Genomic DNA, 13311 nt, shown 5'->3' with positions numbered 1-13311 from the left:
GATTTCCATTCATTCACTGTTGCACTTTTCTCCCCACCCACCGCACCCTCACCCCCAGTTCGCTCTTCTCCTTGAAAAGCAAAAGAAATAACTCCTTCATTGGTATACAATCCCACCCGCACACCCCCACCCCGAGTATACTCCACTCTGCAAACCTCATTCTGAACTCTTATGATAATCATAATGCCCTAAAATATATTACTTTTAAACTGTTCTCTCCCTCAAAAAATACGGAACACTTCACGAATTTGCGTGTCATCCTTACAAAGGGGCCATGTCAATCTTCTCTGTATCGTTCCAATTTTAGTATATGTGCTGCCAAAGTGAGCACACAACATCTTTTTTAATTGGTTTTCTTTCAATCACTTATGTCATTGTTATGTGCCATCGAGTTGCTTGTGACTCAGAGTGACCCTATATACAACAGCTCTGAACCCTGTCCTTTTATTGTTTTTTATTTTATTTTAATGAAAGTTTACAGAGACTTTTCATGTCCATTTATTTATTGTTGCACTTTTCTTCCTGCCCACCCCTTCCCCTCAATTTGATTTTCTTTTTGAAAAGTAAAAGAAAAAACTCTTTCATTGTTATATAATCCCTCCCCACAAGTCCACTCCACTGTGCAGCCTTCATTCTGGACTCCCGTCATGACAATAATACCTAATCATATATTCCTTTTAAACAGTTCTCTCCCACATCTGTTTCAATGCAGTATACATTATTTATCCCATCTTTCTTAGTCTCCCTTCAACCCTTAAGTCCTCCTTTTTAACAGTGGTATTATGCTGTATTTGTCCGTTTGTGACTAAGATATTTCACTCAGCATAATGTCCTCCAAAGTCACCCATTTTGTGAAATTTTTAATCAGTTCCTGTTTTTCAATGCAGCATAGTATTCCACTGTGTGAACATACCACAGCTTCTCTATCCATTCATTTGTTGATGGGCACTTGGGTTGTTTCCAACTCTTTGCTACTGTGAACAAAGTCGAAATAAACATAGGTGTGCATGTATCTATTTGGGTGTCAGTTATGGTTTCTTTAGGGTATATTCCCAGTAGAGGAATTGCTGGGTTAAATGGTCTTTTTATTTGCAACTTTTTGAGAAAGCTTCATACAGACTTCCATAATGGTTGCACCATTTTACACTCCCACCAACAGTGAATAAGGGTTCCAGTTTCTCCACAACATTGCCAACATTTGTTGTTTGTTGTTCTATTAAATTTTGCTATTCTTACTGGGGTGAGATGATATCTCATAGCTGTTTTGATTTGCATCTCTCTTAGAGCTAGGGATTTTGAACATTTCTTCATGTGTTTGTGTACCATCTGAATGTCTTCTTTCGTGAAGTGTCTGTTCATATCCTGTGCCCATTTTGCAACTGGGTTGTTTACCTTTATCTTGTTGTGGTGCTCAAGTATTGTATAAATTCTAGATATAAGTTCCTTACCAGACATGTCATTACCAAATATTTTTTCCCAATCTGTGGCTTCCATTTTTACCCTATTGGAGAAGTTTTTGGATGTGCATAGGGATTTGATTCTTCGAAGGTCCCATTCATCTATTGTATCCTCTCTGGTTGTAGATTATTCAGGATGCTTGGAAGACTGTTCATGTTGTGGATTAGGACTTCTAGGGCCTGAACCGTGTTCTATCCTGAGCCAAATGCATTGCCTCTGACATATCTACCACCAATACCCATGTCACTGAGTCAATCTATCTCATCTGGGGTCTTCCTCTCCTGCGCCATCTCTCCCCCCTCCCAAGCATGATACCCCTTCTCCAAGGACTGGTCCTTCCTTGCAACATACCCAAAGGATGTCAGACAGAGCTTCAGAATCCTTGCCTTGTCTCACCCTCTCCAGAATAAAACTGTTTGTTCTTCTAGCAGTTCATGGTATGTTCAAAATTCTTCTCCAGCACCACAGCTCAAAGACATCAATTCTCCTTCTAGCATCCCTAGTCACTGTCCAGCTTTCTGATGCATAGTAAGTAACTACAAAGACTATGGCCTGGATCAGGTGCACCTTAGTCTCAAGACTGACATCATTGCTCTTCAGTACTCTAGTGAGGTCCCTGATAGCAGGCTTTCCCAGTGCAATTCATCTTGATTTCCTGGCTGCTGGTACCAAGAGTGTTGATTGTGGAGCCAAGCAAACTGAAGCTGTTAACAATCTCAGTATCTTTACCATCTGTCATGATGCTGCAAATCAGCCCAGTGGTGAGAATCTTTGTCTTCTTGATGATGAGCTTCAATCCTTATTGAAGGCTGCAGTCCTTGACCTGCAGCAACTGCTTCAGACCCTCCTCAGTTTTAGCAAGCAAGGCTGTTTCATCTGCATAACACAGGTTGTTGATGAGTCTTCCTCCAATCCTGATGCCACCTTCCTCCTCATAGAGCCAGCCTTCCAGATGATCTGTTCTGCATATAGGTTGAATAAGTATGGTGATAGGACACATTCCTAGCATACACTCTCCCCAATTTTGAACCATGAAGTGTTTCTTTGCTCTGTTCTGACAACTGCCTCCTCGACCAAGTATAGGTTTCACATAATCACAATCAAGTGTTATAGGATTCCCATTCCTCTCAGAGTTAGCGACAGTTTGTTGTGATTACTCATATATATTTTATTACATTAACTACAAGTGATCAATGTCAATTATTACATCATCTCATCAGGCTGTTCCTTGGAGGCAAGGATTCTGAAGCTTCATCTGACAGACTTTGGACATGTTGCAAGGAGGGACCAGTCCTTGGAGAGGGATGTCATGGTTGTGAGGATGGAGAGACAGCAGAAGAGAGGAAGACTCTTGATGAGATGGATTGATTCAGTTACTGGGGTAATGGGGGTAAGTGTGCTTGAGACAATAAGATTGGCACAGGATAGAGCAGGTTTTAAGGATGTTGTAGATAGGGTCGCTGTAAGTCACAGGTGACGTGACAGCACATAACAACAACAACAATGGCAACTCATCAAATCTTCACTGTATCTTGCCTTTCCTTTCACCCTATCCTTTCACTAAGTTCTGCTCCCTGCTCTTTCCCCTCCTATCCCTGCCAATTCTTTATGATTGTTTCTGTGTGAAACCTTTCCTTAGCCTTTTAAAAAGTCAATCAATTATGCATCTTGTTCCATGTCATTAAGCGCAATACACACAATGTCTGATATTGTCTACTCATTCCATATTGCCCCTGTCTTCTTCACTTACTCCAATAAAGAGTTCACTGTTATTCAATTATATTCTACTCTCCTTCCCTCCTTCCCTCCTTCCCTCTGTGCCCTCCACAACCATACTAGACTGATTCTCTTAAAACATAAACCTTTCTCTAGGTTTTTTCACACACACACACACACACACACACACACACACACACACACACTATACACACACTATACACACACACACACACACGTTTGCCTTCAAGTTGAGCATGACTCATAGTGACCCTATGAACAAAAGGCCCACTACAACCATTGACATAAAAATTCATAGAGTTTCCAGAGGCGTGTGTGTGTAACAGTGGTCTTACATGGTATTTGTCCTTTTGTGACTAACTTCATTTATTCAGCATAATGCTCTAGACTCATTCATGTTGGGTAGTGTCTCATAAGTTCTTTGTTGGCTCACAATATATTTCTACTAGAGAATGTGCCTGTATTTTCCATCTACCTTCACACTCACTCATTGCTGTAGAGTTGGAACTGATTCATAGTGGACCCTTCAGTGGGTTTTCAGAGGCTGTAAACTGTCCAGGAAGAGACTGTCCAGCCTTCTCTTATTTTCCATCGTGAGTGTCTTCTATTCCTGGCCATGTCTGACCGTTTGTTGGTGGTTCACATTCTCCTACACAAGCTCCATCATTTCACAGCTCACAGCTATTCTCACTTCTCTCCAAGACCTATCTATTCTCTCAAGATCTTACCCATCCTTCAACATTCATCCCAAATATCATTCTTTTTTAGGAAGCTGCTCTTGATTCTACTGGTGACTATCAGGTGTGTCTCTTTAATCACAGTTGCACTTTCTGCTTCTCTGGGACACTTTGCCCACTTCACCTTGCTTTACTGTCACTTCTCCTATGACTTGAAATTCTTGAGGTCAGAGGATGACTCACTCATATTTTTATATAGTGAATGATTAAGAGAATATCATTCATCTAGGATGTGCTTGATTAGCATATGTGGATCTAATGAAATCATTATCATTGTAACTCTCTGAGGATTTCCTATGACCTATTGCTTCATGCTCTCCAGCATCTGGTCTCAGCTGGCTAATTAACTTTACTTTCTATCACTGGCATGCATTCACTGAATGAATGCAAACAAATTCCTAATGTCAAGTTTCTTTCCTCCCCTCACACTTACTTCGGAAATGAGGCTGACTCCTCAGCTTCACTTTCGATCTGAAATGCTTTGTCTTAAACCTCATGCAGACCACAACATGGTTTAACCACCTCCGTGATTCCCAACCTAGATGTATCTCTTCCTACTCAGATTTCTTAGAATACAATATCCATCCTGCTCATTGATAATATGTAATATTACTAAATGGTCTACTAAATTATTTTATTTTGTTCCCCAAAATTAACTTGTAAAGATGGGATCTTTGCTAATACCTTTTTGAGGAATCTGTGTAACTCTTTCCCTGCTCTGTGCATGACCAAAGCATCGTAATGCAAGATGGAAATGAATGAACTACAACTCCATACAAACATGGAAGGGCCCTGAAGAGTATCACTGAAGAGGGAGGAAGCCTTACATAGAAAATTTTTATAAATTAAAAAAAATGTAAAAAGTAAAACTAGGTACTTTATTAATTGCTGTTGTATTATTATGTGCTGTCAAGTCACCTGCGACTCATAGTGACCCGATGTACAAGAGCTCTGGATCCTGCTCTATCCTGAGCCAAACTTACTGTCTCCGACACACTCACCCCCGTTCCCCTAGTCACTGAGTCAATCCACCTCATAGAGGGTCTTCCTCTCCTGCCCTGTCCCTCCACCCTTCCAAGCATGATGTCTCTCTCCAAGGACTAGTCCCTCCTTGCAACATGCCCAAAGGATGTCAGAAGGAGCTTCAGAATCCTTGCTTCCAAGGAGCACCCTGGTTTCACCCTCTCCAGAATGAACTGGATAATCATGTTGCTAGGAGGGGCTATTCCTTGGAGAGGGACATGATGCTTGGAAGGGTGGAGGGTTGGCGCTGGAGAGGAAGACCCTTGACCAGGTGGATTGACACAGTGACTGCTGAGATTGTCTCTCATGTGTCAGGAATTGTGAAGATGGCACAGGATAAGACAGGGTTTAGATCTGTTGTTCATAGAGCCACTATGAGTCATACTCGTCTTAATAGCACCTAACAAGAACAATAAGATATGATAATATCATTTAAAAAGAAAGAGAAAGATAATACTATTTTAAAAAAGAAAGTGATGAGATAAATTCTAGGCAACTGAATGTACAAAGGAATCCTGACCTTTTTATTGCATTAATAAAGTTAAATTAATACTTAGAAAGGAGGGAGGGAAATGGCATGGGGATACAGAGGAATAAATCAACTGGAAAACAGAACATGAACCCTAAAAAAAAATCCCTCCACGCTGTCAAGTTGATGGTGATTCATGGCGACCCTCCACCAGATGTCAGAGACTGTAAATCTTTATGGGAGGAAACTGCCCATCTTTCTTATTCAGAAGAGCTGATAGGTACAAACCACAAAGCTTTTTGTCAGCAGTCCAACTAGCCACTACACCACTTCTTTTGTTGTTGTTTACTGTCAAGTCAGAACTGACCCATAGCTGACCCTCTGGCAGGTTTTCGAGGCAGTTAATTGCACGGGTGGAGACTGCCCATCTTTCTCCCGCACAGCAGCTAGTGGTGGCCTCAAACCACGTGCCTTTGGGATTGCAGGGTAGCTTCTTGCCACTAGGCCACCTTCTAAAGCTCCTTAAATGGAACAAGATCGTGTATGAAACCATAATATAATTTTACTTTTTGCCTCATGGATAATCAATGGCCTAGTGGCAAGAAGCTGCACTGCAATCCCGAAAGCACATGATTGGAGGGCACCAGCTGCTCCATGGGAGAAGGATGGGCAGTCTCCTCCCGTGTGATTCACTGCCTCTGAAAACCTGCTGGAGGGTCAGCTATGGGTCTGTTCCGACTCGGCAGCACACAATAACAATATAATTTAGTGAACAGTCCACCCTTTCCCCTGATTCATCAATCCACGTCTCCTAGATATAAAATACAAATGGATGCATGTATTTGTTTCTGGGTTTTCTATTCTATCCTACAACACCGTTTGTCTGTGGTCAGTAATATCTTTCAAACTTTTCTATTGCTTTAGAATCATTCTTTATGCTGAATAGGGCAAGTTGTCCATATTTATTCTTTTGCAGAATTGTTTAGACGATTTATGGCTCTTTGTGCAGCTACACACAGTAAGAAAGGGTTAGTCTGATTTTACTAAGAAAAAAAATCCTCTCGGGATGTTGACTGGGATTGCTCTTAATTTACAGATCATTAGAGAATAATGAAAAGTTTTAAACACAATGAATTTTCTATATGTTTGTGAACTAAAGAGGAAAGAAACAAAACAGTTTGGCCTGCCTGCATTTTCTATTTCCTCTTAAGTTGTTCATCTTTTATTTTCTTTCTACTCATCAATAAAGGTTTCTTTATAAAGATACATTAGTGCTAGATTTATTCCCAAATATCTAATGAAGTCTTTGTTGCGAGTATGAAAGGGGTGTTTCTTTTTTTCCTAACTTTAATGTCAGTGGATATACCAATTTCTTCTTGTACTATTGCTGTTAGATGCCAGTGAGTTGAGTCATAGTGACCCAATGAACATCAATTTCTTCTTTTCTGGTTAGTTAAGTCTAAAAAATTATTTTCTGGTTCAAAACTTTTAAAATATTCTACATTTTCTTCTTGAAGTTTTAGAGTTTTGTTTTCCATGTTTAATCCATCTGGTGTTGGTTTTTGTATATAGTATGAGGTAAGAGAGCCAATATGCTTTTTCCATATGCATAGTCAGTTGTTCCAGAACACTTATTAGACAGGATCTTCTTTCTTCAGCTGCTTTTGAGATGAAATCCTTTCTGATCTCTCTGACTTAGTTGCTCTTTGGACTTAAATTCTTGCTTCAAGTGGCCTGATGTAACATCCTAAGATTCAGCCTTTCCCCTGCCAAACCTACAATATCTATCAGTCTTCCAGCTTAGCTGAGTTCTTCTAGCAATCCTAAATCCATGATAATTTTATTTATTTTTTTAGATATAAAAATAATCACTTATGCCTGAGTCAAGGTGGGGGAAAGAAAACAGGTGTACTTCATGCTGATAGCTTAGAATTTCATTCTGCCCGAGTCAGCAGCACTGGCTTTCTCATCCTTGCTGGTATAATACCAACTGGACTAATATCTCAAATATGTGACAGTGGATTACATAGCAACTACTATCTCAGCCCAACTAAATTTAGAAGCAAAAATGAGTTTTCAAGAGAATGGGAATCTCTCTCCTTTTAATGATTTTCATTTGTATGCTCAAATTCCTTATGACTTATTTATTGATGATATAAATCTCAGCAGTAAGACACCGGTGGAGAAGAATCATCTCTATTCTCTAGGAAAAGAAATCACAGTTAAACACTTAAGTGGTCTAAACCATAAGAGTCAGTGTATTTAGCTATACAAGGTCCCAGAATTTAGCATACATATTTACGTGGATGTCGAATGCTTAAACTTAAGAATCTACTATTAAGAAATATAGTGATCAGATGAGAGTAAACATTAAGTCACAAAACTCAACTTTTGAAAGCTTCAGGACTTTCACCTTTCTGTAATCTTTAATTACAGGAAAGTTTATACATGACTCTAAAAGAGTGATAGAGATGAAAATCCTAATCATCTTGGAAGGGGTCACGCTCATGTCAGCTCTTCTGGGAAGAATTCCGTATTCCCTCCAAAAAAAAAGAAAGCATGAACATAGGAGATCAAGTTGCTCTCTTTATCCTCTCTTTTATTTTTTGGTTTTGAATATTTTATCATGTTTTAGGTGAAAGTTTACACAACAAACTATTGACACTAGTTACAATTCTAGTAATGTGTCCTCCTTATCACCATTCCTCAGCTCTTCCTTGTCTTCTTGTTTTTGTGTTATTGTTTATGTTAGTGCCAGCAAGCCAGTTTTAACTCATAACCATCCTGTGTGCAAGAGAATGGAACACGGTCTATTCCTGTGTTATTTGCGCATCATTATACTTGAGTCCACTGTCGAAGCCAATATATAAAACCATTTCATCGAGGGTCTTCCTCTTTTTTTGCTCCTCCTCTATCTTACCAAGCATGATATCTTTCTCTAGTAACTTGTCCCTCTAGTAACATGCCCAAATTATGTGAGACAATGTCTTACTATGTTCACTTCTAGGTATAATTCTAAAACAGATTTGTTTGTTCTTCTAGCAGTCTATGAATTATTTAACATTCCTTGCCAACACCAAAATGAAAAAGAATCCATTATTTTTCAGTCTTCTCTATTCATGGTTCATCTTTTGAATGCATATTAACTGATAGAAAACATGATCACTTCAATTATCTTAGTCCTTAAAGTGAGGTATTTGCTTTATAACATTTTAAAAAGGTTTTTTTATAGAAGGTTTTGCAGGAGATTTACCCAACGCCAACACATGTGATTTCTTCCTTTCTTTCTTCTCTCCCCCCCACCCCCACCTGACAAAGGCAAGGCTGGTGTGCCCAAATTTATTGAAAATATTACAGCACAGCAAACAGACTCAAATGGCTCCATGTGGTGTTTTGAAAATCATCCCAACTGTGGGCTGAGTGACCTGCAGGCTGGACAGATTGCCAAAGTCCAAGAGTTTCAGCATTTCCTTAGTGTCATGATCTACTTCAATGATCTCCTGATCCAGGGCTGAAACCTCTGGTACATAATTATCTCTCCTTTCTCTCTCCTCCTCCTGCAGCTTAATGGAGATGCCTCTCACAGGCCGTCTCTGAATCCGCTTCATCAGATATGTGACATAGCCTGCTATCTTGTTCCGGAGTTTCTTGCTGGGAATAATGGCGATCTCCTCGCACACGTGTTTGTTCGTGTGGAAGTCATTACCCAGGCGCATGCAGTATTTCTCAGTGATGACCCGGGCCACCTTCTTCATGGTCTTGGTGTGAACGCGGCCCATGTTGGCGGGTCCTTGGTGAAAGAGCATCATGTGATTTCTTGACTGCTGCTTCCATGGATGTGCACTGTGGATCCAAATAAAATGATATCTTTGACTTTAATTTTTTCTGTTTGTCATAGTGTTACTTATTAGTACACTTGCAAGGATTTTTGTTTTCTTTCATGTAAAATGCTGACTGTTGGATCTTGGATGGCTGACAGTTAAGAAGATGACAGTCCTTGCCGGTGTTACTGTTTACTTTACAGGTCAGGCTATTATTTGGTTGAAAAGTGACCTCTGCAAGTGGCTTTGGTTCCTGGTTAAAAGATATGACAGGGAGATAAGTCTCAAGGCTTCCTCTCTTTTGCACCAGTCCAGCAAGTCTGGTCTTGTTTTAGGAATCTGAGCTTTGTTCTGCATGTCCCCCCGCCCCGGGCCCTGCTGCTGTGTCCCTGGTCAGAACGACTGGTAGTGACAGCCAGACACCATCTAGTTCTGCGGGGCTCAGGTTGGAAGAGGCTGTGGTTCGTGGATGGGCCATTAATCCTGTGGAGCAATTTCTTCCTTGAGTCTTTGGCTTCCTTTCCTCTCTCTCATTCCCGTTGGGAATGACCCAGTATTTGTAGCTTAGATTCCTGACCTCAGTTATGATCCACATCCTCAGTTCTTCCTTCCTTCAGATAATCTGTATTGATGCTGAAGTGGGAAGGTACCATATTCATGTGCAAGGCAGTCCCACTTGATTTCATGTCTCATATGATGTGCACATGAAACACCTCCTCTGACTATGAGACCAAGCTGCTAACGTGTCCCTAAAGTCTGACTGATTAGCAAGACAAGAAGATGGACTGCAGTACATGGTCTTTCTAAAGCATTCTCAAAAGTATAAACCCTGATCTCCTGGCAAGAGGTAGAGAGAATGGTATTTATCTAGTCCTGTAACGATGGCACAAGTTCTCCGAGCGCTTAATTGTGGAATCCAGATATTTGAAGCAATAACCAAATGAGTAATCATGCTGTGCTGCTGTCTGTTCTCACAGGACTAGCTCTACCGATAAACAAATTTTATTTTATTAATTTGGCTTCCTGAGAAATAAATTCCAAAAGATGTCTAGTTTGGAGACCATGGTAGAGGATTCTTACCTCAGCAACCGCAGCTCTGCTAACAATGTGGGATTCTGCTGGGCCTTCTCAGGGGTGGGCTGGGAGGCCTGTTCATGCTCCAGTCGCAGACGCTGAATCTCCTGCAGGATCTCTCTGGGGTAGAGTGGATGCAAGAAAGATGTGTTTGTCATGTTTCACAACTCTTTCCTGCTCACCCATCTCACCTCCACTTGAAGCCATTACACCAGCAGTCACCCCCACCAGTCTTACAATGATGACTTCCAAATAATCAAAATGTGAACTAGCATTTTAATACTGTTTCACTTGGTATTTTCTCATAAAACAATTCTTTCCAATAACAACAAGAAAAGTAGGTGAGGGAAATGGAAGGAACTGGTGTGAAAAACAATGTATTCAAATTTTGTAAATAAACTAGTATAACATAAAAACCGACTCTTCTCAAAAAAATGTGAAGCATCTCCATGTACTGAATATGACACCTGGAATACTTTATTCATTGTTGTTGTTGCTTTTATGTGCCATTGAGTGTGACTCATAGTGACTCTATGAACAAAAGCCCTTAACCCAATTCTATAACTATTGTCATTTATCAAAGTTCATAGAGTTTCCAGAGGCATGTTGTTTAAGAAGTGGATGCCACTCCTTCTTACAAGCCTGTCTTAATCTGGGAGCTCCACCAAACACAGCTAACCATGTGTAAGCATTATGGCATTTGAGACAGCAATGGCACAGTGTTCAGTATCACAGAAATCCCAAATTTCTTCAGTACAGCAAATTGACAAAGCAGTGTTGGGACTTTATCCATAGAGAAAAGAATTCCTCCTAACCTCCAAATTTAAGTCCTGTGCTAACTTCTCCGGTCTCCCTGATTGGCAAATGGCTGCTGTTTCTTTTGTGTGTGTGTGTGTGTATACCATCGAATCAGATCCAACTGGTACAGGAGGAGATTGCCCCTCCTTTTCCAGTAGAGCATCTAGTGGATTCGAACTGTGTGTCTTCGGGATTGTAGTGCAGCTTCTTGCCACTATGCCTGATAGAGAACATTGTCTTTGCAATCATTTGCTATGCATCAGAGAGTTGGATAATGACTAGGGAGGATAGAAGGAGAATTGATGCCTTGGAGAGGGTTAAACTAGGCTGCTCCTTGGAGGCAAAGATTCTGAGGCTTCATCTGACATACTTTGGACATGTTGTCATGCTTGGGAGGGTGGAGGGACAGCACAGGAGGAGAAGACCCTCTATGAGGTGGATTGATTCAGTGACCGGGATAATGGGGATAGGTGTGTCACAGACAGCAAGACTGGCACAGGATAGGGCAGGGTTTAGAGCGGCTGTACATAGGGTCATTATGAGCTGCGGGGTGACTGAACGGCACATAACAACAACAATTCTTAACACATTAGTCCCGATCTCCTTGGGGGATTTCTACCTTTCAATGCATATGACATGCTGTCTGGTTTCCACCCTTTGAATGGTTTTAATATGAGAGTCTATATATAACACAGTAGGACAGAATAAGATGACTAGATACAACAAAAGGCTTCTGAGAAGTAAAGAAAACAATTGTGAGAAAGGGCCACACTGGAGGGTAGGAGAGATCACTAGGATAAAGTCTGCATCTGAGAACATACTGCAGGGTTTAGCCTACCGGGGGGGGGGGGGAGGGGAATAACAAGCAGATATAGACAGACTAGCATCTAGGTTATTTATTTGACTTGGGCTGGTCTATGTTCACTGAGGGAGGACCTTTCCTCTGTGGTCAACAGCCAACTAGTCTGCAAGGAAAATGAGAATCAGATGTGGAATTATTCTGGATTGGAGAAACTTCCTCAACCTTGACATTCTTACCTGTTTTTATTTTCCAGTTCTGCAATAAGCTGCCTCTGTTGTTTGTTGGCATCAAAGTTAAAGCTCAAGTCAGTGGGAGGACGGGTCTAAAGTGGAAAGAAAGATAGGATTTATGTATTTTCTTGAAATTTCTGTCTGATTAAGTAAAATCAGTGTTGGGCTGACAATTTTGTTAAGTGAGATTTTGGAGGCAAATTCATACATCATAACATTCAGTCATTTTTAAGTGCACAGTTCAGAGAATCTTAGTAAACATAAATGGTAAAGCAACCAATCATTATTGTCTGGTTTTGAAGGTTTTCTATTACCACCAAAAAAATGTTCCCTCACGTGTGTTTGCAGTCACCTGTTACTCCCACCTCCATCCAACCTTAGGTAATCACTAATTTCTTTCTTCTTTATTTGTTTCTTTTTTCCCTATTCCGGACACTCCACACAAATGCAACTAGGTAGCATATGATCTTCTGTGACTGGATTATTTTATTTAGCCTAAGGTTTTCCTTTTTATTTCCCTTCGTATTTTTTAATTGTGATTTTAATGAAAGTTTACAGTTAAGATGGATTTTCATTTATTCATTATTGCACATTTTCCTCCTTATACCCTCAGTTCACTTTAAAAAAAAATTCATTCATTGTTGCACAACTTCCACCTTCCTTCCCCGGTTCACTTTGCTAGGCACCTCTAATTCTGGACTACCGTCATACAAATAATGTCTCATTATATACCCTTTTTAAACAGTTCTTTCCTTCATCTACTCCAATGCAGTGCTCATTATTTATCCCCTCTTTTCTCAGCATGTTTTCAAGGTTCACTCATGCTGTGGGATGTCTTGTTCCTAAATTCTTCTTTATGACTGAGTAATATCCATTATATACATGTACTATGTTTTCATCACTGGACAGACAGGTTGTTTCCATTTTTTTAGGGGGGCTATAATGAATTATTCTGTGATGAACATCCACATTACAGTTTTTGTGTAGACATGTGTTTTCATTTGTCTTTGGTATATACCCTAAAGTAGAATTGTTGAGCTATACAATAACTTTTTTTTTAAATTTGGGGTAATTTATTGTACATAAACAGCCCAGTAGTACAACTTTCTTTTTTAAATTAAATGTTCTTTTATTAATTACTTTTAACGTAGCATATATATTT

The 13311-nt window shown here is 40.1% G+C and overlaps 1 protein-coding gene across 1 annotated transcript in view; it reads right to left on the bottom strand.

The window, feature by feature from the left end:
* Nucleotides 1-13311, bottom strand: part of DTNB (dystrobrevin, beta) — a 371266-nt gene that overhangs the window by 47036 nt on the left and 310919 nt on the right. Inside the window, exons 12-13 of the mRNA XM_006880708.1 lie at nt 12156-12241; nt 10326-10439 (exon numbers count right to left, since the gene is read on the bottom strand). Coding sequence (XP_006880770.1) covers nt 10326-10439; nt 12156-12241 — 200 coding nt within the window. The remainder of the gene's footprint in view (nt 1-10325; nt 10440-12155; nt 12242-13311) is intronic.

The sequence above is a fragment of the Elephantulus edwardii genome, unplaced genomic scaffold (assembly GCF_000299155.1).
Source record: "Elephantulus edwardii isolate Elephantulus edwardi_28Jun2011 unplaced genomic scaffold, EleEdw1.0 scaffold00009, whole genome shotgun sequence".
Taxonomy (NCBI): domain Eukaryota; kingdom Metazoa; phylum Chordata; class Mammalia; order Macroscelidea; family Macroscelididae; genus Elephantulus; species Elephantulus edwardii.
The sequence above is the reverse complement of the archived record's forward strand: the minus strand, read 5'-3'. Positions and strand labels throughout refer to the sequence as shown.